General features: G+C 39.4%; 3 protein-coding genes across 8 annotated transcripts; 1 reads left to right on the top strand and 2 right to left on the bottom strand.

Moving 5' to 3' along the window:
* Positions 1 to 1,086: 1,086 nt before the first annotated feature.
* On the bottom strand, positions 1,087 to 9,266 carry ddx42 (DEAD (Asp-Glu-Ala-Asp) box helicase 42). Of its 3 annotated transcripts, none has more exons than XM_085271962.1 (18): positions 9,140 to 9,266; positions 7,377 to 7,598; positions 7,106 to 7,256; positions 6,961 to 7,022; positions 6,572 to 6,608; positions 6,132 to 6,284; positions 5,902 to 6,006; positions 5,632 to 5,751; positions 5,371 to 5,547; positions 5,150 to 5,278; positions 4,952 to 5,051; positions 4,801 to 4,848; positions 4,610 to 4,707; positions 4,087 to 4,363; positions 3,721 to 3,947; positions 3,490 to 3,600; positions 3,274 to 3,387; positions 1,087 to 2,389 (listed from the first exon to the last, which is right to left on the bottom strand). In XM_085271962.1, exons 2-18 carry the CDS (start codon positions 7,589 to 7,591, stop codon positions 1,784 to 1,786), a joined length of 2,730 nt encoding a protein of 909 aa, XP_085128088.1. In that variant the 5' UTR covers positions 7,592 to 7,598; positions 9,140 to 9,266; the 3' UTR covers positions 1,087 to 1,783. The 3 variants fall into 3 exon arrangements, with proteins under 3 accessions (XP_085128088.1, XP_085128089.1, XP_085128090.1); XM_085271963.1 differs by having other exon boundaries at positions 7,377 to 7,593; positions 9,140 to 9,250; XM_085271964.1 differs by lacking the exons at positions 6,572 to 6,608; positions 7,377 to 7,598; positions 9,140 to 9,266 and having other exon boundaries at positions 7,106 to 7,154.
* strada (STE20 related adaptor alpha) lies at positions 8,883 to 18,744 on the top strand. 4 transcript variants are annotated; one of them, XM_085271970.1, is made up of 13 exons: positions 8,883 to 9,120; positions 10,011 to 10,074; positions 10,538 to 10,595; positions 12,837 to 12,865; positions 14,885 to 14,987; positions 15,720 to 15,841; positions 16,034 to 16,142; positions 16,280 to 16,403; positions 16,505 to 16,676; positions 16,829 to 16,933; positions 17,141 to 17,394; positions 17,511 to 17,553; positions 17,723 to 18,744. In XM_085271970.1, exons 2-13 carry the CDS (start codon positions 10,063 to 10,065, stop codon positions 17,876 to 17,878), a joined length of 1,287 nt encoding a protein of 428 aa, XP_085128096.1. In that variant the 5' UTR covers positions 8,883 to 9,120; positions 10,011 to 10,062; the 3' UTR covers positions 17,879 to 18,744. The 4 variants fall into 4 exon arrangements, with proteins under 4 accessions (XP_085128096.1, XP_085128095.1, XP_085128097.1 ...); XM_085271969.1 differs by lacking the exon at positions 8,883 to 9,120 and adding an exon at positions 9,219 to 9,379; XM_085271972.1 differs by lacking the exons at positions 8,883 to 9,120; positions 12,837 to 12,865 and adding an exon at positions 9,362 to 9,379.
* Positions 18,745 to 18,764: 20 nt separating this feature from the next.
* Positions 18,765 to 23,341, bottom strand: rnf113a (ring finger protein 113A). The gene is made up of 10 exons (XM_085271978.1): positions 23,194 to 23,341; positions 22,705 to 22,784; positions 22,225 to 22,323; positions 21,860 to 21,967; positions 21,560 to 21,669; positions 21,132 to 21,238; positions 19,634 to 19,723; positions 19,464 to 19,557; positions 19,276 to 19,382; positions 18,765 to 18,908 (listed from the first exon to the last, which is right to left on the bottom strand). Exons 1-10 carry the CDS (start codon positions 23,297 to 23,299, stop codon positions 18,841 to 18,843), a joined length of 969 nt encoding a protein of 322 aa, XP_085128104.1. The 5' UTR covers positions 23,300 to 23,341; the 3' UTR covers positions 18,765 to 18,840.
* Between the last annotated feature and the right edge of the window lie 759 nt (positions 23,342 to 24,100).

The following is a 24,100-nucleotide window of genomic DNA, read 5'->3' as shown; positions in this document are numbered from 1 at the left end:
AGATTACAAGTTACCAAAATAAAGTACATAATGTAAGAAGACTAATGTATTTATATCCATATATATCCTCATAATAATGTAGAAATGCTCCATCAAAAGTAGATAGTCTTAGATCTGTGTAGGTTCTTGGTGATCCCGGTCACGGTAGTCTTAAGAGCTTGAAAGTTTAGACAGTGATTGGACGTCTTTAAGTTATTCGAGGACATTGCATCATCGACTTAAAAAAATAAATAAATAAAATAAATCACCCCCACTTAAGAAACAACTCCCACTAGGGTTTAAATACCTGGAACTCTTCATCTTTTAGACGCATCTTGGATGAAAGGTGAAACATCTTCAAAGAAGTTAAATATGTCCAGTTGCCTTCTTTGAAGCTCTTACACACAGGAAATTACACTTCATTTTGATCAAAAGCTCCAGACTAGAAGCCAGTAAATGTTAGTAAAATAGGTAGCCATGGTAGAATTAATTTGAAAATACAGGTCATAGTGTTGAGCAGTGTGCAACACACTGAAGCAGTTAAACCAATCGTTATGTGAAGTGAATGCCAAATATGGAAGAGAAAATTGGTTAAACTTTTTTGAAAAGGGGGAGTAAAATTGTGACATGCTAGTTATTTACTTTTTGCTTTGTAGTTTATGTGAATAAAATTTGCACAGGGATTATACGCAAATATCTGAGCTGCCTGCAAAAATATGTTTGACACCGCTACGATTATGTGGAATGATGCGTATCACAACCATTTATGCCCCCCAGTGGCCACAGTGAGAAATGACAAAACCACTTTTTTGTGGTTGTTTGCTGCCAGGAACTGTTTAAGTTTAAATTAAATGAATTTAAACCACTTTAGAGAAATATACAACTCCCATCTTTCATGTCACCTTTTTGGATTTTAACATCAAGAGTAAAAACTCCTTTTATGTCACATGATGCTAAAGCAACAGCCCATACAACAAGAGCTTAGTTCTTAATGTGGCAGGCTGGGTTTCACTCCAGTCCCTTTGCATCATGTCATCCCATCTCAATCCCAACTTTCTGACCCTATCACTATGTAATGAAAGCCAAAAATGAATATATAAAAGCATGTGCCAAAGGAGTCCTTTTAATCAAAAACCTCTCATTTTCCATGTCAATATACACTTGATATTCCTCTCAAACAAATGCATTTTCTTGAAAACATTTTGGAATACAGACTAAATGCCAAAGAGAGGCACTTCACTAAAACTTGAATACAAGACACAAAAAGAACTATACATATTTGTTTTGACATGTACTCGAGTGACTGTGAATCATCACAGTGCGCCTTCAGAAATCAAACAGTTTGCTTTGTAGATTAACAAAATGCAAAAATACAAACACACTTGGCAAAAAACCACTGGAGAAAATAAAGCATCAAGTTTGCAAGCCAAAAGCATGAGGCCAGTGAGACAAACAACGATAACACATCCTAATTTGATTGTTTTTAATGGACAGGAGGATTTATTACAGCTGTATTGCTTGACTTGACTTACAATAACAACAGTCTTAGATGGTATATGTACAGTAGCTGTCTCGGAGCCGCTTATGCTGATCTGACCAAACTGTTAAACTCCAAACCATGATGTCCTAACCAGCCTGATAGGAGGTTTGGTACACTTCCTATCTAATCGAAATCTATAAAATATCCCCTACGGTTCTGTGCTTGTGTCAGCCTCTGATATGCTCTGCTATCTGCCTATACAGACAAGCTTGTTATGGAGCAGTTGGGTGCACATAAAGATCGATTAATGTGTTTATGTTCTCTTTAGTTGTCCCATCTGCTCTTTCTACGTTTAGGTGGTTCAGGGACGGCAAAGCTATCGCTTCCTCTGTCCCTCCCATCTCCATTCCCCCTGTCTCCCCCATCCCTATCACTCCTCCGATCATCTCTGTCCCTCTTGCTTCCATCTCCGTTACGACTGTCACTGTGGCGGCTGCTGCTGTGGCGATCACGGTCGCCGTGGCGGTCACGATCTCTATCTCTATCCCCGTGACGATCCCGGTCTCCGTAGCGATCCTCGCTACTGTATCGATCGTTCCTGTCGCTATGGCGGTGTTGACTGTCACCGTGACGCCCCCGGTCGTCCCCGTGTCTATCACGTGAGCTCTCTCTCTGTGACGGAGGTGCAGGTGGAGTGTAGCTCTGGAGTGAACTGGTTTGACTGGTGGGGGCCACTGAGCTCAGGGAGCCAGCACTGGTGAAACCCACCATGGACAAGGTAGCACTGTGAGACCGTTCTGAGCCATTGGCAGATTCTGTTGGCACAGAGCTCAGGCTGCCGGCACTGGTCCATCCTGAGGAGCCACTAGACTTGGCACTGAGCTTTGGGGGGCCGCTGGATGCAGCTACAAAGTGGCTCTTATATTGAGCCTAGAGGAAAAAGAGACATTATGAATGACTAACTATCTTAAACCTAAGGCATTTATTCCTTTCTTACAAAGAATGTCCAAAGTAAGCGTACACAGTAAGTTTAAGATGAACTCATCAAGATGCAACTGAACTGCTTTTCAGCTTTGATTTAAGCGGCTAAACAAAAAATACTGCATTAAGCACTGAGGAGTTACAGAAATCTTTATACATAATACATGGAGGTAAGTCTAACAAAGGAGTATTAGGGCCACACTGAGGAAAAACAAATATTATTGATCATTTTGAGAAAAAAGTCGAAATACTAATTTGAGTTAAAAGTTGAATCGTGCAGATTACTGCTGTCGGTTTAAGGCAAACTGTCACGGCTGCTATACCCTCTACAAAATGCCTTGTGTAGATATAACATACATCCTCTTTATTGAACGAGGGTGGAACCATCGATAATCTTGCCTCTGTCCATTACCAGCCCTTCCATTTTGTACAAATGCACTCTTCCAAGTTTGTGTGGTTTTTCTGTTTGACCAAATGCAGCTTCTGAATCTTCTTTTCACCGTCGTTCTTATCACCACACTGTGTTTATGCGCTAAAAGAGAAATCATTTCTTTCCTTGTCACTTAAGCTGAGTCTGAAGTACGATTTCAGTAACTCTGAGGATACAGCAGCCGTGGGAATTTGTCTCGAAACAACAAATGTAATCTCCACATTTTGAATTTTTTTCTCTAATTCGATTTTCAACTTTTATTTTATTCTCAAAATGATCAATAATATTTTTTTTCTTAATGTGGCCCTAATACTATGTCGTAAACGTGCATTTGAAATCTCTCTAGGTAGGAATAATTATAGACCATAAAGGAGAATGGCAGAAAAATTGAATTAGTGAGTACCTGGAAGGCTTGTTTCATTGCAGACATGCGATCTCCCATTGCCCCAGTAGTTGGTTTGCTGTAGCCTTCATAGCTACTAGTGGAAGACAACAAGCTACTAGTGCTGCTACGATCCTGTAAAGAAAACAGTTATAAGTCATTATCTGTTATTATGGGCATTTTGCTAATTAATTTACAGTGTGCATTAATGATTACAATCATTAGGTTTTAACTTACAGAACTTTCAGCCCCAAGGCCGGGTCTCTCTCTGTAACCAAGACCACCTCCACCAATATTCAGTTTCTTTCCTTTGCCACCCTTGAATCGTGACTTCCTGAACCAGGGATTCTGGGGAAAAAAAACCCAAAACAATGCAAATTGAGCAAAGTTTATAAAAAAAAAATCAATTAATAAAGTGATGCATTTAGTCCAGATAAATATTATTTGTGAATCAGTGATTTATCTAACCTGCATGGCCAAGTCCATCAGTTCTTTGGAAACAGCCTGATTAGCTCCCTCCAGATTCCGCACCAGGTCCCCAGCAAATGATGTGTCTTTATTAGTGAGGAGAGTGTAGGCCACACCTTTCTCTCCAGCACGACCCGTTCTACCGATCCTGTGGGTGTGTGTGTCGATGTCTCGTGCAACGTCGTAGTTCACCACCGTACGAATTGATGGGATGTCCAGACCACGAGCTAGTAAGAGGAAAAAAGGGAGCAAGGAAATGTGTTTCTCAGCTTGAAGAAAATTAAGTTGCTACAGAAAGTGATGAAAACGTAAAGAAAAGGGAACAAGGAAACCTTAGTGTCAATCAGAACTACATCGTGTACACACCAGCTACATCAGTGGCCACCAGAACGGGCAAGTTCTTCTTCTTGAAATCACTGATGACCTTGTTCCTCTCGCTCTGGTCCATATCACCATGCAGGAGGCCCAGGCTGTAGCCCTCTTGAGTCAGGTTAGTAGCTAGCTCCTCACAGTTGGCCTTCTTGGTGACAAAAATGAGGACCGATCCTGTGGAGGTGAATTCGACCAGCCGGCGAGTCAGCCAGCCCCATTTATCAGACCCACTGACCAGCATCTCCACTACCTGAGTCACATCCTCATTGGCCTTTTTAGAGAGGATTAAAATAAAAGCAGTGTCAGGGCATTTTTTTGTTTGCATTTTAATGAAAGCCTAAAAGAAACATGTTATGTACTTTTTAATACAGAGCTTCAAAGACAAAAATGTCTTACAAAACTTTTGAGTAGACATGAAACTACGTTTTAAAAATCTAAAGTTAGGAAAAGTTGAATTCTATGTACTTCACCACCCTGTGAACATTTAAGAAGCATTAACATTAAAAGCTATATTTACCTCTCCAATGTCTCCCTGCACGACACGAATGGGATCAACCAAAATGTCTCTAGCAAGCCGCTCTATCTTCTTCCGAAATGTAGCACTAAACAGAAGAGCTGAGAAGAAATTAATGAATCAATATTAATATATAAATTCTCAGTAGTTCCAGTATTTGCATTAAAAAAAAAAAAAAGAATCATATCACTTACTCTGTCTGTCTGGGCGAACGTGGCTGGCAATGGATCTAACCTGATATTCTAAAGCAAAAAGAAAGAAAACAAAAAATGATTTCAACATACTGTAAATTAGAAAGAATAAAAGCACAACATCTTTCCTAGAGCAGTGACCATGATAACCCACCAAAGCCCATATCAAACATTCGATCAGCCTCATCAAACACCAGGTATGTTACTCTCTGCAGAGACGTGGCCTTCTTTTTAACGTGGTCTATCAGACGACCCTGTGCAAACACACACGTGCAGTGAACTTAATGCTTATTTTGCAACAGTGCAGCAAATGCTTCATCTTTAACCAGGAGAAATGAAAAAAGGTTCTTACTGGAGTGCACACAACAATCTCTGCACCGTCCTGCAAAGCCTTGGCTTGCTCCCACATGCTGCCTCCTCCATATACAGCCACTGAACGCAATGAGTAGGCTTTCCCAAAGCGCTTACATTCTGCATGGATCTAGTAAATATTAACAGTTACACACCATACTGAGCCAACGCTTTTAACATTGTAATTTCAAATATACCCTTTATACTCCAACCTTCTCTTACCTGCTGACAAAGCTCTCTGGTAGGGCACACGATGACTGCGATGGGTCCTTCCCCAGGCTCCAGTTCCTTTTGGTCCATGATATGAACCAGCATTGGCCAGATAAAAGCTGCAGTTTTGCCGCTGCCCGTTTTTGCAATACCTATCATATCACGTCCTGACAGCGCAATGGGGACACCCTAAAATCAAAATTTATTCCCCATTAATAACAACTTATTAAATTTTCACCCATGTGAATATCAAAACATTAAATTACAACATACCTGACACTGAATTGGTGTGGGCTGAGTATATTCAGACTTCCGAATTTGGTGCATTAGTTGCTCATCGAAATTAAAGTGGGCAAAGCTGGTACAAGGTTTTGGAGGGGCAGCACCAGATACCTGAGAAAGAACAAAACAATGAGCAACAAATAACTTAATCTTTATTTTGCGATCCATGTTGCTAGTAATATCGGTGATAAAGAAAATAAGACTAGAAAAGAAAGCTTAAACTACATCCCTATCCCTTCTCAGGTACAAAAAATGACTTACTCGTAAGTTCAGTTTATGCCTCAACTCCAGCACCTGAGTTCCAGTCAAGCTGCTGAGTTCCTCATGCTCTTCGTAAAAGTTTTTCTCAAAGGGTGGATAATCAATCTATGAAAAATTGCAAAAAAGGCAGCAAAATGTACAATCAAATAGTTATCATATGTGAGAAATACAAAAACAACAACAACCCCCCCAAACAATTGTGTGTTTTCAGTGAGAATTATGAACTTTACCTCTGAGTGGTCAATAGGAGGGAGTGGCATGATAATTTTCTTGGTTGTAGAGGGAATTGGATTCCCATCACTGTCATAATCAATGTTTTCCTCCTCCTCTTCCTGTGTCAGCCCAGCGGTGGGATTCTCTGCCATGTAGCGGAAGTAAGCTTCCTGCAGAGATTAAATCATTTCAGGTGAAAAAGTGAGCTAGTACAGCCTTACTACAGCCTCCAGGATGAAGTGACAAATGAGACTTTCAGCTTTATAGCACAAGCTTAACATACGGGTTAAAGAATACTCAACAATTTAAAAACAAGAATGAAATGCATTTAAAAATATTGATCCTATATGCAACCTGGTCAAAAAAAAGGGAAGTCATGAGGCTTTATAACATTAGAGAGGGTAGACCTCTCTGACCAGCAAAGTAGAGGATTAAAAACTTTGGAGGGCTCACTCACTTGCTCATCTTCTTCTTCAATGTCATCACGAATACCCCTGAAATGACAAGCGGAGAAAAAAAAACTTCCCTGCGGCTCGTTCGTACACCAAAGACAGCCCACATCCCACTATGAGTACGATCAATCTGCTTACCTCACAATATCTTTCTTTTTTTTTTATTTAGCAAAGGTACTGTTGGATTTTTATTTTTATTTACATTTTTTTCTTGGAGAAATTTAAATGATAAGGTTTGAGTAAAGTTTAACAGCTTTTGGCAACTTAAGCCACATTTAAAATTAAATGAAATTTTGATCCAATTGTGGGCAATTTCTTTTTTCCTGTTGAAATTATTTTATTTAATGCCTAACACCTAAATTAAGCATAAAAACAAGCAAATATAGAGTCTTACTTGGCTGACTTTTTCTCCTTCTCCTTTTCCTCTAGTTTCTTCATGTCTTTAGCTGCTTGGTTCTGAAAAATAAAAATAAAATAAATCTGTTAAAGGCAGAATTTAGTTTAGTGTGTTTCTCTGCTTATCTGTAAAATCTACTCACCTCAACTTCGGCCATGAAAGCATCCAAAGGGTCATCTTCGCTGTCTGAGCCACCACCTGACTGCATCTGTTGCCGTGTGGGTGAGTTTTCAGCTGGGATGTAAGGCAGATCCATGTTACTGCTGGACTCCTCTTCATCATCTTCAAAATATCTAATTGAAAAGAGGACATATGCAGCTTATACATTTACTCACAATCCCAGTATGTGCTGCTATCAAGGGCTGAAATTAATATTTCTATTACTGTACATATGTGAGATATGTAATACTCACGCATTTTCCTCATCAAAATTAGCTCTTTTGGTCCCTATTTTGTAGAATGATGGGAGCTGCTGGTTCTTCCCATATCCACCACTTCCAGATCCTGGGCCTCCAAATGATGTGTGTGATTGATGAGGAAGGCGAGGCTCTTCTTTTTTTCCTGCGAGTGAAAACCCCCCAAAGCCAAAACCTCGCTTCACACCAGGACCACCTTTGTTCCAGTTCATGGCTGTTCTGAAAAGAATTTAAAAAAAGAGCTCTTAGAGAAGTCTCTAAAATCTTAAACCAGCCCTGTTACACTTCCCAATTTAAAGTTAAAAAATAGTTCTTCTTTCAGTTCTTCTTTCTCCTTTGTCACACCAACCCTGCTTCACTACATCCACCAACCTCTGTGATCCTCCTCTCTTCCTCCTTACAGGCAGCTCAGTTTTTAAAAACCATCTCAAACTTGCCTCTTTAGTGTTGCTGGCCTGAGCTGTTCGTCTGATGTACTCACTTCTAATTTTGTCCATCCCAACTAAAACCTGATCATGTTCAACTCAGCTCAGGCTCCTGTCTCCACCCTGTCTCCACTGTCCGTTGCTTTGGATGGTTGACCCCAGGTATTTAAACTCATCCACCTTGACTACCTTTCACTGTTACACCTGTCTCCCTCTAATTTGTGCACATGTAATCTGTCTTGGTTATACTGCCCTCCATTCCTATTCTCTCCAGACCATAAATCTCACCAGTTCGCTTCCTCCAGCTCACTATTCTCACTACAAATCACAACGTCATCTACGAACATCATAATCCACGAAGACTCCAACCTGACCTCATCTTTCAATGTGTCCACCTCCACTGCAAACAATAAGGGGCTCAGAGCCGATCCTTGATGTAATCCTACCCCCACAGTGAACCCATCTGTCACACCTACTTCATACCTCACCACTGTCTGTCCTCACACATGTCCTGCACCACGCTTACATGCTTCTCTCCCAGTCCCCACTGCCTCATGCAATAACACAGTTCCTCTCTTAGAATCCTATCATACACTTTTTCTTGATTCAGAAAGACAAAGTGCAGCTCCATCTGACCTTTTCTATACTTCGTGGCTCTTTATTAAAGGTGCCCTCAGCACAATCTGACTCAGCATTATGGACACCTCTCTCTTTAGTCGGTCACATGGTCAATAGCGTCCACTTCTAACAAGGGCATTTCGGTGGATAATGACGAGTTTACTAACAAATAATACGGATTGTAAGTACATTACATCCCCTACTGCGGAAAGCAACTTTAGCTGAACAACACATGCGCAGACGAGCATCTACGACTATTCACGTCAATACGACTACTATGATAAATACACAAAATTCATGAAACGCCTTTATTGATATCTATAACGGTACTACAGAAACTGCTGTCTATTGGCGGTATGCATATTTGTTAACAAGCAACAGCAAAGCATCGACGTTACGGTTCCTAAAGCTTACCGCATACGCTAAATACGAAGATAAACGTAAACACAATACATTTTGATTGCTCTGCTAGCTTCGAGAGGTTGTTTGCGTCGTAGCAGTTGGACAATAACAGCACTTGGACATGATTTATCTGCACCAAATGTTAGCGTTAGCTCAAGGCCGCAGTAAGGCCGAGGAGGTGTGCGACGTTAGGATCGAAACTTTGCCGTGAACGAGGCCCTTTCACACCCAAGCGCAGCACAGAGCTTCATTTTTTTTCATTAGCCGAAAGCATCGATCCTTTGTAGTGCTAAACGGTAGGGAGTATTTATTTACCTGTTTCTTTTTCCAATAAAAGCGCCTCTGTTTTCACTAGTCCCCCACGGTGCTTGCGTCAACCGTGTGCTCGAGGTTTCTTTTTGCGCATTTCGTCATTCGCTGGCGACACGGCGCGCAACCCATAAAGCTTAGTAGAGAGCTATCAAAAACATCCTGCCGGAGAGGATGGTGCGCCAAATAAGTTAGTCTAAGACGGTATCACATCAACAAGGCATTTCTGCTCCGAGCATTATACGGGTGAGTTATCGAGGTGTTAAAATAATGGCGTTTCTGACTAAAACAGGTTGATGTCGCCGTTTTAGCTAACTATGCCACCCTGTGTCCTCCATCATAGCAACATTAGCGAGTACCCCCCCAATAATAACAATAATATTATTGTGGTACTAGTGAATGATTTCTTTATTTTCTTTCGCTTTATTCACGCTTCTCCTTCTTCTCCTTTTTTGTTGTTGCTGACAGTCGCTCAGCAAATCTGTTTGCGTAGCCATCATCAATACTGAAACGTAAACTCCGACCGCTTCTAAGCTTAAAATGACAAGAAAAGAGATGTCATGCGTCAAACCAATAGTTACTTCTACAGGTCATTTAGCTGGTTGTTTTATTTTTCTATACAAGGTTTAGTAAGCGCTTTAATGAACTGCGATAACTTGTAAGCGAAATGAAAACGAGGAAAGACTGGTTTTGCTTGTTTGGCGACGTACCAAAGCATTAGACATGTTATTGTCTACAACTTGTGTTAAATTTCACATTTATTCTGTGAAATAATTGTAATATGTATTGATTATATTAAATTTAATTAACCACTACTACAGCTGAGTGAGGCTAGACCGCTACATACATTTTTTTTCTTTCTTTCTTGTTTCCACAGTTATTCCCTTTATCTGTTTTCGGCATCAAATGTAACACACTTGAGAGGATCGATGTCTTTTCTTGTAAGTATTTGGTCAAATTCTTCTAAATTCTTGTATTGTCTTGCAGGGCTGGTATCATGAGGATTGATTCTTAAGCCAGACCATGCCTTATGTCTAATTGTATGCTTTTATTCATTATGCCCACTGAAGATTGCCACTGTACCAAGAGAAGGATTAATCCCTTTAAGGGATTCATCATTAGTGTATTCATGTTTCTAAAGTTAACACATCAAAGAAACACTTTGCCTTTCGATCCAGCACTGCTTATAGATATACAAGACTGGACACAATTGCTAAATGTGTTTGAAACAGAGCTTTGCACAACTTTCTCTTGCACAATATTAAAGAAACTTCTACAGCTGCACCTTACTAAATTAACCAACTTTATTCAGCAACATTAAATGTGCCTATATTTATGTGTAACCTTTCCTTATTCTTGCTTGCATTTCTCTCCTTTTTTCCATTAACTCTCTGTGTATGTCAGCGTTGGGTATCTGAGAAATTGAGTGTGGAGAGCCTGCGGGATTTGGAGTTGTTTGGAGGTGAGACTCAAAGCCAAATTTATTTTTAACCATAGGGTTCACCTTTCACAAACCACTGACCATTCAACAGCACCAACAGAAAACAACTTTCAGTTTTCACTGAAGCTTTGCTCCAGTTGAGTATTTACTTTGCTGTGAATTTCACAATTATGAAAGCTTTCCATCCCCTAATCATCTGTCAGCAGCGTTCTTAACTTATTGTTTCATTTTACAAGGGAACATTATCACAGGATGGCACTCACAACTGATGTCATGTGGGCTTGCCACGCTTCTTCTGAAGTTGTATTTGGTATTAAAAGTTCTTATTTTTGACTATTAAATATTTTATTTCACAAGTAATTAAATGCGACTTTATCCTTTTAATGAATTAAGTTGCAGCTGACCACATGTACTGTACACCATTAACATAAATGGTCATTAAAAATGGGATACACAGTAGATACATATGTGAAACAATGCAGATCATTTAAACATGTGGTTACAAACAAAGATAAAACATACCTAAAAGAAAAAAAAATAGTGCAGTCCTAGGAATGTCTAAGAGGCAGAACTCTCAGAGTCCCACGCCTCTAGTAGAGGACCCGAGTTTGAGGAGCACATACCATGCCTCGGGGGTGAGAGGGAGATTTATTTATTTAAATAGGAAGAGGGTACAATAGTATTAAAACAAGGATGGGAATTAAAATGCTTTTGTCTTGATTATTTTGGTTCCCTTAGATTCCTGATCTGGGGGAAAAAATAAAAAAATTCACGAGGTTTCAGCATTGGTGCAACTCTGAGTGTGAAAACAGGGTGGAAATAAAGCAAAAAAACAACAAGGAAAAAACAAGAAAGGCATGCATGTGACTGAACTGTGCAAAAGGTCCACAGCCATTAGTTTGGTGTAATTGTTTTGCAGTGCTCAGCTGACAGAAAAGTATGCAAGCATTGATAAAAACTGATCTGAGGTCTGAGACATAGAGTTAAGGTAAATGGACAATCTGCAGCTATTTCTTAGTCCCCACCTTCAGTGACTGCAGTTCATGCATTAATTCATTAATGACTGCACCTTAAGGCTACAAGAAACTCTTTAGTGAGGTGTAGAGGGACTGTTGCAATGAGGGTGCTCCAGGTTTTGCAGGGTTCACAGCACTACAATGTCACATACATAATTTAATGTAATTGGTTACTGAAGAAACATCCATATTGTTGTAAAGCCTACATAGTATGGCGTCTCAGTTAATTGGGCTCCAAGGAGTCTAGTGTTAAACTCATTACACAGCCTTAGCAAGGGATGTCTGTGTCTCTCACTTTGTCTTACTTCTTCCCAGCTGACAAGTCATTTAACTCTGAGCAGCTTATTTAAGGTTAGATTTGGAATAGTTCCACGTGCATACAAGGAACATTTATGCAACTTAAAAAAAAAAAAAAAAAAAAATCTTGATATTGGCAACAGAGTTGCTTTGCTAATGTGTTTAGAGTTGTAATGATTTGCTAACTCTTGTTTCTGATATTCTATATAGTTTTTACCCCTCAGCCATAAAGGGCTGATGGGGTATTGTTGTCACCCTGCCAGGTGGGTGATGTCGACACATTTTGTAAATGCAATAACTGAAGAACAAAGCGACGTACAATTTTCAAATTGACACCATATGTATAGCTACCAAAAAATCTTGAAGAAGTTCATATCTGTGTGACCTAGACCTTAAGGTCAGAGGTCAAGTTTTCTGAAAATCCTGTGAATGCAAAGCTCATCTTTGGGCTGTCAGACTCTTCAATAATTAGTATTATAATTGTGATATTCTTGTTATTTTTGTCAAGTGTTTGTTTTTAATAAGAAGTTGTACAGTATTTGTCTCATTTTCATTTCAATGCATGCAGATCATTGCTCAGAGCTGCATTTGGATCAAGTATTTAATTTCTGTTTTGGCTGTGTTCATGATGGTTAAAATAACATCTGGGAAGAGCCTGATGGGTTTAGTGAGATTGTTTTGTTTTATTTTTTAAATTTGTGTTTTTTAAGAACGAATGAAGCCTTTAAAACAGATAATTCTGTGTGGGTGGTCACCAAGGACAAAGATGCTGAATTAGACAAATCATGTGAAACCAGCAAAGCTCATTTATCAAATTTTGGGTCATGCAGCAAACCCTTACTTCCAGAGGCTGTGTTAACCAGTTCAAAAGCTTCTCTAAACACAGATCCTTCTCTTGTTTTGTTTGTGTACATGTTTTTATGTCATTGATGTGGTTTTTCTACCCCAGAGCAAGCTCAGGGAGTCTCTCGCAGGAAAGTAAGTGTGGTACTCCTGCCACTGCATCACCCCATGTGCCTTTTGTGTATGTGCGTGCATGCATGTATATGTATGTGCGCACACAGAATAAGCAGAATCCACTACCCCCTCAAGGCTTTGCACATTTATATATGCATGACTTTGCAGTTCATGACACACACTGTACATGCTTGTAGCATAGAAAGCCCTTTTCACCTCACTCACAAGGGCTTCTGTTTTGTGGTTTATAGACAAGCATACCTACAGCTTATCTGAAATAGTCTGAGTCCTTTGGTGTGCTGCTGTTTACATGTTGGCCTTCAGGCAGCTGCTGTTTTGGATTTTGTTGGGTTTTTGTAGCCGTACTAAAAGTCTTGAGTAACATTAAAAAGATATTGTATGTTTTCACACTTCCTGTGTGAGGTGACGGCCCCTATGTTGAGTTGGTGGTGAGCTGAAAGTGTCACACTTTGATGTCTGCGACCGTGTGTCCCTGCAGTTTGTTAATGGATGGAGTTCCATGTGTTGAGCTTTTGCAATGCATGGTAACCCTTTCTAAATCTGATCACAGTGGCAGCGTCTAGTGTACCCCATGTGATTAGATGACATTTGCCGACACTCCCTTAAGCGATGGCTACCAAAGCATGTTTGACTTTGCTGTCATGCCAGTTTTAATGTGTATTTAATTTAAACTACATAAAGATAATTTCTTGTGGCTTGGTTTACACAAGAAACAACTCTTAGTTTTATCTGTGAGGATATTTTCGGAGTTGTGTGTTCCTGATCTTGATCTTGAAGCCATCTCCAGCCTGTAAGAGTCAATTATGATCAAAGAAGGGTGCTGTTCTAATTTTGCCTGTCTCTTACTGCTGGTCACCATGGAGACAGTCCAAATATTCATATATCTTGCTGCCATTTGCCTCCACAGCTTGACTGCAGTCTGTCCATTTCCATCATTTTAACAGAAGTAAACTGATGGAATTCAGGAGTCCTCACTTTCAAAAATATAAGCTGTTCTCTACATGTTATGTAAAAGGTTTTAAGCTTAACTTCTGTTTTTGTTATTGGAGAATTAGTTCATAGCATAGATGGTTTAAAAGATGGCACAGTTACCATGAAGTCTCGTTCCGAGGCTTTGAAATGAGCATTTACACTATTAGCGTCTTGGTTGCAAAACAAACAAACAAACAAACAAAAAAATGCAATCAGATGTAATGGAGAGGGGCAGATCTGACTTTGAAACTGCTTGCTTATCGGTTCGTGACTTGTAATTGACAAGTTATTAGCACACGAGCGTTCACACATGGCTTTCAGATAGGGCAGGGGTGTCAAACTCAAATACACAGTGGGCCAAAATTCAAAACTGGAACAAAGTCGCGGGCTAACATTAATATTTATTGGAAAAAAAATCTTCCTCCAGATATAAGAATGAATCTTTTCTTATGGACTCAAATAAGTTTTGCTGGAAAACTGAATATGGAACAAGCAAAGCTTAATACTAAACAATATATATATTAGCTGTATAATACCAGTAGGCCATCTCTAATAGTATTTTGGTATGGCTTCGTGGGCCAAATGTAATTAGGCTGCGGGCCAAATTTGGCCCGCGGGCCAGAGTTTGACACCTATGAGATAGGGATTAAGACCCTTCACAATTGGCCTGGAAGCTACATCCATGTTTTTACACTGTGTTGTTCAGAGGAGTAACCATATACAACTGATGCACTGTAATTCTCTGGAGCAATTAAAATTGCGTATATGTCCTTAGGAATTATTGAGGTATTCTGATTAAGTGGAGCTCTGGTCATTATTTTAATGATTAGACTTATAGTTTGCCCAGTTTGTGTTGCTAATTTTCTCTAATTCCACTAGTGCTGTGGGTCATGCTAACATAGTCTCCTCTCTAGTGATCTTCTAACAGCTATCACACATAAGACTAAGTCTCCAGCTGTCACTCACAAACCCTTTTGGTTCAGTGCTATGACCACTGAGGTTCATGCCAGAACTGATCTTCGTTCACTGTTTCCTTTTCTCCTCCAGGCCAATGAGGACAGTCAGGAGAGTCTGACCTCGTTCCCTCGTCGAGACACTATGGGCAGTTTCCTTCCTGACAGCAGCTCTTATGAGCTCCTTGCTGTTATTGGTAAGTAAAATCAAAGACATGCCTCAACTTAATTCAGTTTTTGTTGGCAGTAACAGATTTGTTTTGCCTGCACTGGCTAAAGAACAGTTTCTTGTGATGTTTTTTTTTTTTCTTCATAAAACTAGATCACCTAGGGTTTTTCCTGACTCCTAATGCACCTTTTAAGCACAGCTGGCCTCCATATAGTTAAGGTAGTAGCTTTGGGTGACCTTCATTAATGTCGTTCTTGTTATTTCTGGACATTTGTTAAACAAAATGTATTGATGCTTGAGTAAAGAACACTCAACTTAAAAATAGTTATATATAAACAAGTGGTCAAAGGAACAATAAGCTTTTTCTATAGCAATAAGTCTATCAACTGTTCATTTAAAATTTTTATCACTGCTCTTTTTTTCAGTATTGATCAGAATTTAATCAAATGTACACACACCGTGGTCACCTTCCTGTGAATTATGATAGCTCATGAGCTGGATCTGCTACTATATCAGTAGTTTAGAGTCCTGGTGGTTTTTCCTTCCTTTTAAACTAAAGATGAATGTAATGAATTGTTTTAAGTGTAGCTAAATGTGTTGTTTTGGTTTTTTTACTATTAAAGGTAGTATTTGGATTGTAAATAAAAAGTATTGTTAAGTTGTGTGTGTTTAGCATTTAACAACATACAACAACATAAATATTCAAACAAACAGAACTGGAGGATGACTTTGTCTCAGTGATTTGAATATTGTCTTGTAGGTCGGGGCTTGGACAATTTAATGACTGTTAACCTGGCTCGATATAGACCCACTGGGGAGCATGTGGCCATCCGACGGATTGACTTGGAGTCATGTACTAATGACATGGTTACCTACCTGCAGGTTTGAATCGCTCAATGCCTTCAGTGTGCATGACTTGACTCTTATGTCACCCTCCTCCCCATATTTCATTTTAGTGCTTTATTGAGAATTTATCTGTTTGCCAGCCTCGTAGTCTATTGCATTTTATGTAATCTTCTCCTCCCCATCTTTCGCTCTGACATAATAAGATGTAGTTTCCTTTCTGTCTCACAGGGTGAACTACATGTGTCAAAGTTGTTTCACCACCCCAGTATTCTACCATACAAGAGCGTCTTTATAGCTGAAAATGAATTATGGGTCATCACACCTTTCATGGCTTATGGTAAGAAATCCAATTTCTTACCTTATTGCTGTTTCTCATACGTTATGCAACTAAATTTATGTTAACAATTCATGAAGCGGCCTCTACTAATGTCGGAGAGCTTTCTAATCACGATCATCTGTTTTTGAATCTTGCAGGGTCAGCCAGAGATCTCATCTGCACACATTTTACAGATGGTATGAGTGAGCTGACTATAGCATACATTTTGCTAGGCATGCTCAAAGCTCTTGAATACATCCATCATATGGGATATGTGCACCGGTAAGACAAGCATGTGGTTTAATGTATATTACCCTGTCATTAAAATACAATCATTCACACCTGATACGATATTGATTATCTTAAATGTTTTGGTTATGCAGGAGTGTGAAGGCCAGCCACGTTTTGATCTCTGCAGATGGACAAGTGTGCATGTCAGGTCTGCGGAGCATCTTTAGCCTCATTCGACATGGCCAAAGGGCCAAAGTGGTCCACGACTTCCCCCAGTATAGCGTTAACGTGCTGCCGTGGCTTAGTCCCGAAGTGCTGCAACAGGTACTACATTTTTCAACACTGTGAATGCTGTTCTGCGGTCAATGTTAGAGGCTGCAGAACTATAGTTTTCATGCTACATGCACAACGAAAATGAAAAGAGGGGTACAGATGAAACTGACAGTTTCTATTTGATTTTTTTTTTTTTTTTGAAGAATCTCCAGGGCTATGACTCTCGATCAGACATCTACAGCCTCGGGATCACAGCCTGTGAACTAGCCAATGGACACGTTCCCTTCAAAGACATGCCAGCTACACAGGTAAGCAGAGATGTGTCAACGGCCTAAATAGTCTCCTATGTTACATTTTGACTGTAGAAAGTAATTTAATGGTAAACAACAATATTGGTGTTATTTTCATTTTGATCTAAACTGAAGATTAGGGGCAAAGCTGAACACTAAAACCACAAACTCTTAAGGTGTGCAAGAAGGTCATTGGGTTAAACTAATACTAGCTCATTTCCACAGATGCTACTGGAGAAGCTAAACGGGACAGTGCCATGCTTGCTGGATACCACAACTATACCACCAGAGGAGCTGTCCATGAAGCCTTCCCGTTCTGGTGCTGACTCTGGGATCTGTGAGGGTCCAGGACCGGGAGGAGTCCGAAACTCCAACGGTGAACCCTCGTCATCGTCAGGAGGACACCCATACAACCGGACGTTCTCCCCACAGTTCCACGCCTTTGTTGAGCTGTGTCTACAGCGAGACCCAGAAAAAAGGTTGGAGAAACTCTCCCTGCATATTTAAAGTATATATGCGATAAATGCACTGCAACTGCTTTTAGGAATGTGTTATGACTGGGACACTAACTGTTTTCCCAATTGCATTTCTTCAGACCATCTGCAACCAGTCTTGTTGGCCATCCCTTCTTCAAACAGGTGTGCAAGATATCGAATTAATTATAACATTTTCACTTGTGTACATGTATCAGTATATAGTATTTAAAGTGTTAGACAATTGTGGGAGAGTTAGAACATTTAAATTTGGTAAATAAGATATGAATTGGTCGTGTTTCAGTTTGTTCTCTAAATCTTTTTGTTTTCTTAGATCAAACGGCGACCTTCAGAGGCCCTACCTGAGCTGTTGCGGCCCGTGTCGCCTATCACCAGCTTTGAAAGCTCCCAGCCTCAGGACTCACCTTCTGGACTTGCCAGTCTGGAGTCCGGTCTCAGCCACCTGGAAGTAGATGACTGGGACTTCTGACAGTGGAGGATTTGGCGGGAAGATGTTCATATGAGAAACTCTCTGAGCAGATGGGACAAGATTAGTTTTTGTTATGGCCCCTATGTATATAATACTAAAAGGAGTGGCTGTTCTCAGACCCAGGTTACAAACCAGCAGCCATCCTGCCTCTTTTGACATCTCTCACGCTTTTGTTCTTTAGATATGCACAAACTCTTGCACTGCACTGATTGCCTATTTGTCTCTCTCTCACACACACACACCTACACCTGTTTACAGATTGTACTCTTACATTACAAGCCCCCTGGAGCTAAAACAAAACAGGACTCTCACTTCCTCATGCTAGTGTTGAGGTCAGAGAGTCTGTGTTTGTAGCCTAAAGAGTCTCACAAAACAAACTGGTTTGAAGCTGCTACTAAATATTCAGAGGGGACACTCTACCTCGTGTGAGAACAGGGCTGCTTGATGCGGCCCATATGCTCAGTGAGGCCATAATGGCGCACAGCAGTCCTCACAGCTGACTCAGTTAGTCTTCTGCACCAGATGGAAGGTTTTGCGTTTACCCGGAGGGTCAATTAAATTAACAGCATGTAAACACATTTCTTAGCTCTACTTGTGTTACAGTGTAAACTACATTTCATGTTTCAGGCAACTGTTCTGTTGCACAGAGGTTAAGATTAACGTGTTAGTTTAACCATCAAAGCATAGACGTATGTATTTGCTTGAACTTACTCTGGGTATTAACTCATGTCAAAAATGAATGTTTTATTGGTGCTTGTTTTGTCTGCATGTATATTTGAAAGTGAGGGCAAAGCAATGTGTTGCAAAACTCAAACTTGACTTTTAACAATAAACGTGGTTGACGTTAATTTTTTATTTTGATGGCACCACACAGTGAGGCTGTAAACCTTGTTTAAAAAATGTTTTATTTCAATTTTACACAGACAAACACGTAAGGGGAGGCTGGAAATGTTTGGATTTTGCTAATTGTCTTCATCGGATGGTGGTTGGTCTGTCATGGCATTGTGCTTCTCCAGCTTAGCCATCAACTCTGAGAGGGGAAAAAGGTCAAATAAAACATGATTAATGGGTATTATTAAGTTGCACTGATTACAATACTATCTTACAACCTTGATTATACTTATTGCGGTCAAAGACAGCTGGAAACCTGGTGGCCGAGTAATCATTGCTGTTATACTTTGAAGCCCGTCGCATGCATAGTTGACACATTTTTATGTAAATTCTCCACACCCGAGTGTGCAGTGACAAAAAGTAGGCAAACACACATCTGCATGGACTCCTTCACTCAAAGTCTAAAGCCAAAATTTATTTCACTCGTAACTGAGCGGACCCAAGGATGCAGAAAGGACAATCAAGACATTTAAAGAAGTCGTCTGTTTTATAGAGATCTTGCCTACCTTTAGCAGGATTGAACACTCCGTGGGTTTGAGTATCGCACACATAACAGCGCTTGGACTTGCGGTAATGCTGAAGTGCACAAACCTCACAAAAGAAGTGCCTGCACCTGAGAGACATTAGACTTGTTAATATGTTTCCAAAAACAGGGAACAGCTTGGCAAGGAAAAAAATGACATTAAAGTCTTACTTTGTGACTACGGGATTCTTATAGGATTCCCGGCAGATGAAGCACTTGAAGGGCAAGTCTTCCTCATCACTGCTTACTTCATAGTTCTCTTCATCTAAATAAAAATAAGACAGCGTTCAGGAAAAGATCGTTTACAGTAGGAACAAAAATGCAGTTCCTTCTCAACTCACCATTGGCTCCATATCGTCCCTCTTCCAGTTCCCTCTCAATCTGCCAGCCATGTTTGTAGTCTGATCTGTCGTGAAGAAACTTGCAGCTGTCTGATAGGAGAGATGATCATGAGGAAGCTTTATTGAACGACCAGTATTTTCTTAAATGTCTCACACACACTACAAATTGCTCTAATCTATAGATAAATAGAATAAAACACAACTCAATCGCAATGAAAAAAGGTCTTAAGAAAAAATATAAGGTTTTATGAAAACCACCCAAAAAAGTGTCTGCCAAAATTTTTCTTGTAAAGGCTTTGGCACAGTTGCAGTCACACTTGTGCCACCTGATGCATTTATACACGTAATAGTTTAATTTCCCACAAAACAAAAACAATACCGGAATAAAAACAAAGTTGTAAGGGAATTTGATATTATTGCCATTAACTTTTCCCTGATTTTCTGTCGTTTTTGTGAATTTCCCTTTTTGTCATAGTGACTTCTTTTAAACAAAATACTGCATGGTTTGACTTCCTGAAAAATCCAAATTCTTAAGTTCTCCCATTACATCACATGTTAAAAGTGTTTTCTCTTATAAACGCAGACCATTTGAAAGCAGTGAGTTTAATGTCATGTATAAGAAACCTGTTTGAGCTTTGTGACGTTTCGTTATTGTGCTGGGAGCAAAGTCTAAAGATGCGCTGTGGTCATTAAGAGTATGACATGGTCAGCAACAATACTCATATATGCTGTGGCATTTAAACCAAACTCAACTTGTACTAAGGGACCCAAAGTGTGCCAAGAAAATGTTTCCCAACAATATTACACCAGCAGCAGCAGCATGAACTGTTAATACAAGACAAGATTCTTCTATCGTCCAGGTTAGAGTGAGCCTGTGTGAACTGTAGCTTGAGTTTTCTGTTCTTAGCTGTCACCAGTTCAACCCAGTGTGGTATTCTGTTGCTGAACCTCCATCTGCATCAAGGTTTAACAGTTGTCCATTCAGAGATGCCCTTCTGCGTAATGTGTGGTCATTTAAATTACTGTTGCCTTCCTATCAGCTCAAGCAGTCAGACCAATCTCTGATTTCTGCCATCAAAAAGGGAAGTTCACCTGGAGAACTGCAGCTCACCTAATATTGTAAACCCTAAAGGTGGCTCTGTGGGAAAATTCCAGTGCATCTACATTTTCTGAAATACTCAAGATCAGCTTGTCTGGCACCGACAACAATGCCACATTTGAGTCACATAAACCAAATTTCTTGCCTGCTTCTATGTGGCTGAATAGATTTTTGAACTGACAAGCAGTTGAACAGATACACCTATTGAAGTGGCCAATGAGTGTATGTTGTTCTAACTAGTTGGATGTTTTACTTACATTTGTCCCATTTAACACGTAACATTTAATCTGAGTTGTTTTTCTTCCTCAATAGATGGAGGGAAGTCATTAAAAAGACATTAAAATGAAAAGTGTTTGATTAATTATACAAAAGACATGTATTTTAAAATATCATACCCACCTCCAAAACCACAGAAACCAGTCTCCTTGTAGTCTTTGCAGATATCTGGCTGGTAGTCCCATCTGACTGTGGCTCGCAGATGTTCAGGGGCTCTGATTGGTCCTTTTCTGTTAAAATGATTGAACTGAATTATACATATCAGTATTAACTAATTACATTTCAGAACTAAAAAAAAACCAAAACTGCATCAGTGATAGATCATCAACCATGCACCATCATAGGAAAGTCTTGAGCAGATGGAGCATTATTTAATGTCTATTTCAAGCCCCTTAAAAAGCTCAAGATTTCCTTTGTCTTTGTGGTTTATTAGCACTTTTAATGATACACACATCCACAAGAGAAGTGCATTTGGTGTTCTGTTTACTTTTATTTTTTTAATGACACAATGTGACTGTGATGGAATGGATAAGCCTCGCCTTAATGCTCACCTGACCATGCCAGAGGAGGCATTGCCCATAGTTGTGTCTTTAGGCTTGATGAATTTTTGGTAGTTGTTGATGCCACGGTAGATTTTATCATCATCTTTACCTGTCAGTTCCTATTACAAGAGGAAAAAAAGAACATTAGTTCAATATTTAGTTGAAACTACTGAACTTTTTTTTTTTTAATTTTAGCACTCAAGTCACAATTTGTGAATATGAACAGAACAGTTTTCCAACTAAGTCATTATATGATAGGAGTTGTAGCCTTTTCTACAAGGCTTTAACATTAAAAATAGCATCTACTACCTCTTGGATTTTCTGACTCCTTTCAAAAATGGCCTGGGCATCTTTGTCTTTCTCTGTGTCCAGCTGATATGTAGCAGTTGCACCCATGTCCTCCGGTCCCTCTGGTTTCTTGTTTTTGGATAGGATTGGGAAAAAGATTTACATTAAATACTTATATGTGAGCACATCAATAAGTTTGCAAGACTGTGGCTCTTAAGCAGTATACAGGAGAGGGAACACACACACACAAGGCAAATCAGAAGAGGCCAAATCAGCATGCATACAGATGAAACAACAAAAAGGTTGGATACCTTGCTCATTCATATCCCCTTTACTTTTAAAGGACAGCCTTTAAAAAGTCAGTATGATAGAAAAAGTCAACTCACCGCTGATCGTGTGGACTTGTAGGAAACAGTCATCTTCTTGTCTTCTTTCTCATCTTCACTTTCACTGGATGATACAGCATCTCTCTCCACTTTCTTTGTCTGGACAAAAATCCCAAAACAAAAACAGTCACCTCTGTCTCATTTGAGGCTACTGTCATAGCAGTCTTGTCTGCAAATGTGTGTTTGCATGATTAGATTTATCAACTTTTTCAAAATATCAGGTTTGCCCAAATTCTAAATGTAAAAAGAAAAAGCTATATATGCATTAACATAACACACTTTTAAATACTTTAGTACTCTTGTAAATCTAAATGCAGATTTAGACTTTTGCAAATCTAACTTTGTACCAGCTGATTCTGGATACATACTTGCCGTTTCCAGTGCACGTTGAGGTACACAGTGATTAAAACAGAAAAAAACAATTCTCGACAAACACGTGTCAAAAAAATATAAATAATAAATAAATAATCCCCTAATTACCCTCTGAATCATTGGGTTGACGCGAGTTTCTTTCTTTTCTTTTCTCACAACGAGGGTCTGGTCCTCATCACTGTTTTCATCTGAAAAGGACATGAGTGAGATACATTTGGTGAAAAAATCTAGTAACTTGCCCAATAACTGACAGCAGACTTGCAAAATCTTAGAATAATCTCGGAGTTAACTGGGAGGACAAAAAACAGCAGGCGCATCCAGTGTTCCAAATTCCGAGGAAACGTAAACGAGGCACGAATGTGAAATTTGTTTATAACAGGAACAAAATATGTGTCATCTGCGGTACTTTACATCGTTTCTCCGATTTTTGGAATCAGATACAGTAGTTTTGCCTCTTCCCGTGTTAATAACACAGTGGTTATCTGTAAAGGACTACGAGAACAGAAACAAGTAGTCGATCATTAAAAAGCTCGAGCGCTGTCGGCACCGGAAGTTCACTGGGCTTTAAATGATCAGAAAGTGAGTTAAATAACAAACCTTTCTCGCTATCGCTTGCTTTTCTCTTTCGCCCAGAGAATTTCTTATTAGATTTTTTAAACAGAAAAGTGCAAGATCCCTCCCGAGGCTTCTCCGATTCCGCCATCTTGAATCTGTTTTGTAAATATCTGCTCTCGCCACAGCACCCTCTAGTGTCTAGGAGTCATCTTAAGTTAGTCCCTGTACTGGCCAAAAGGAGAATCACACCTGTCCATTTACTCAGGCATTGTAAAGTTAGATTTAAAAAGACAACAATGATACTTCAGTGAGAAAGTGGCTGCAATTTTTGCGAGCCAGTCAATCAAAGATTGCTCAATGATATTTACCTATTTCATATTTAAAAATAATTCATGAGAATTTAAGTTATGTCTTGGAAATCTTTAGAACTCTATGAAGTGCTGTTATGTTTTTAGAGCTGTGCCAGAACACGTTCGTCTGCCAAAGGGGGATTTAGATACTTGTCAAAAAGTTATAATTATTTAAACTGTTTTAAATGACTTGTTGGTCTATAATCTATCAAATAAATTGCAAAAGTTTCAGACCAGGCACAAGGTAGGAGCTGCAGGAAGTAATTGGCTAAGTTACTCTTAGACAGTGACTTCCTTTATTTTTCCAGGTAAAAAGTCTAACTGATATTAAAAATATCTTTTTCAAAACATGTTTGGTCAAAGAGGGCTTTGGGGATTACAACAAATGTAAAAGAACAGTTCTATAAAGATATTTTAAGCAGCAAAAAAGGACTGGATTGATTATAATGCAGGACGCAGAGTAGCTACAATAACGCAGAGTCGAGATACTTGCAAAAAAGGTCATTTCTTTATTTTATATTTAGCCCTTTGAAAATTCTGTTGACCCCAGCCTATCTGCCAATGTAAGGCAAGATATAACACATACAAACACATAAAAA

Source organism: Mchenga conophoros, linkage group LG4, assembly GCF_057382185.1.
Source record: "Mchenga conophoros isolate Kocher_MC1m ecotype Shallow Benthic linkage group LG4, M_conophoros_male_GT1.1, whole genome shotgun sequence".
NCBI classification, from domain to species: domain Eukaryota; kingdom Metazoa; phylum Chordata; class Actinopteri; order Cichliformes; family Cichlidae; genus Mchenga; species Mchenga conophoros.
This window is presented reverse-complemented; position numbering and strand designations above follow the sequence as displayed.

Coding starts and splice junctions, on each gene's coding strand:
- rnf113a (XM_085271978.1), bottom strand. CDS start 23,299: ATGGCGGAATCGGAGAAGCCTCGGGAGGGATCTTGCACTTTTCTGTTT. Junction 19,383..19,463: donor AAGAATCCCGTAGTCACAAA/GTAAGACTTTAA, acceptor AATGTCTCTCAG/GTGCAGGCACTTCTTTTGTG. Junction 18,909..19,275: donor AGTGTTCAATCCTGCTAAAG/GTAGGCAAGATC, acceptor TTCCCCTCTCAG/AGTTGATGGCTAAGCTGGAG.
- ddx42 (XM_085271962.1), bottom strand. CDS start 7,591: ATGAACTGGAACAAAGGTGGTCCTGGTGTGAAGCGAGGTTTTGGCTTT. Junction 5,279..5,370: donor CCAGAGAGCTTTGTCAGCAG/GTAAGAGAAGGT, acceptor AATATTTACTAG/ATCCATGCAGAATGTAAGCG. Junction 4,708..4,800: donor CGTTCGCCCAGACAGACAGA/GTAAGTGATATG, acceptor ATTTCTTCTCAG/CTCTTCTGTTTAGTGCTACA.
- strada (XM_085271970.1), top strand. Junction 16,404..16,504: donor CATATGGGATATGTGCACCG/GTAAGACAAGCA, acceptor TTGGTTATGCAG/GAGTGTGAAGGCCAGCCACG. Junction 17,554..17,722: donor GCCATCCCTTCTTCAAACAG/GTGTGCAAGATA, acceptor TTGTTTTCTTAG/ATCAAACGGCGACCTTCAGA.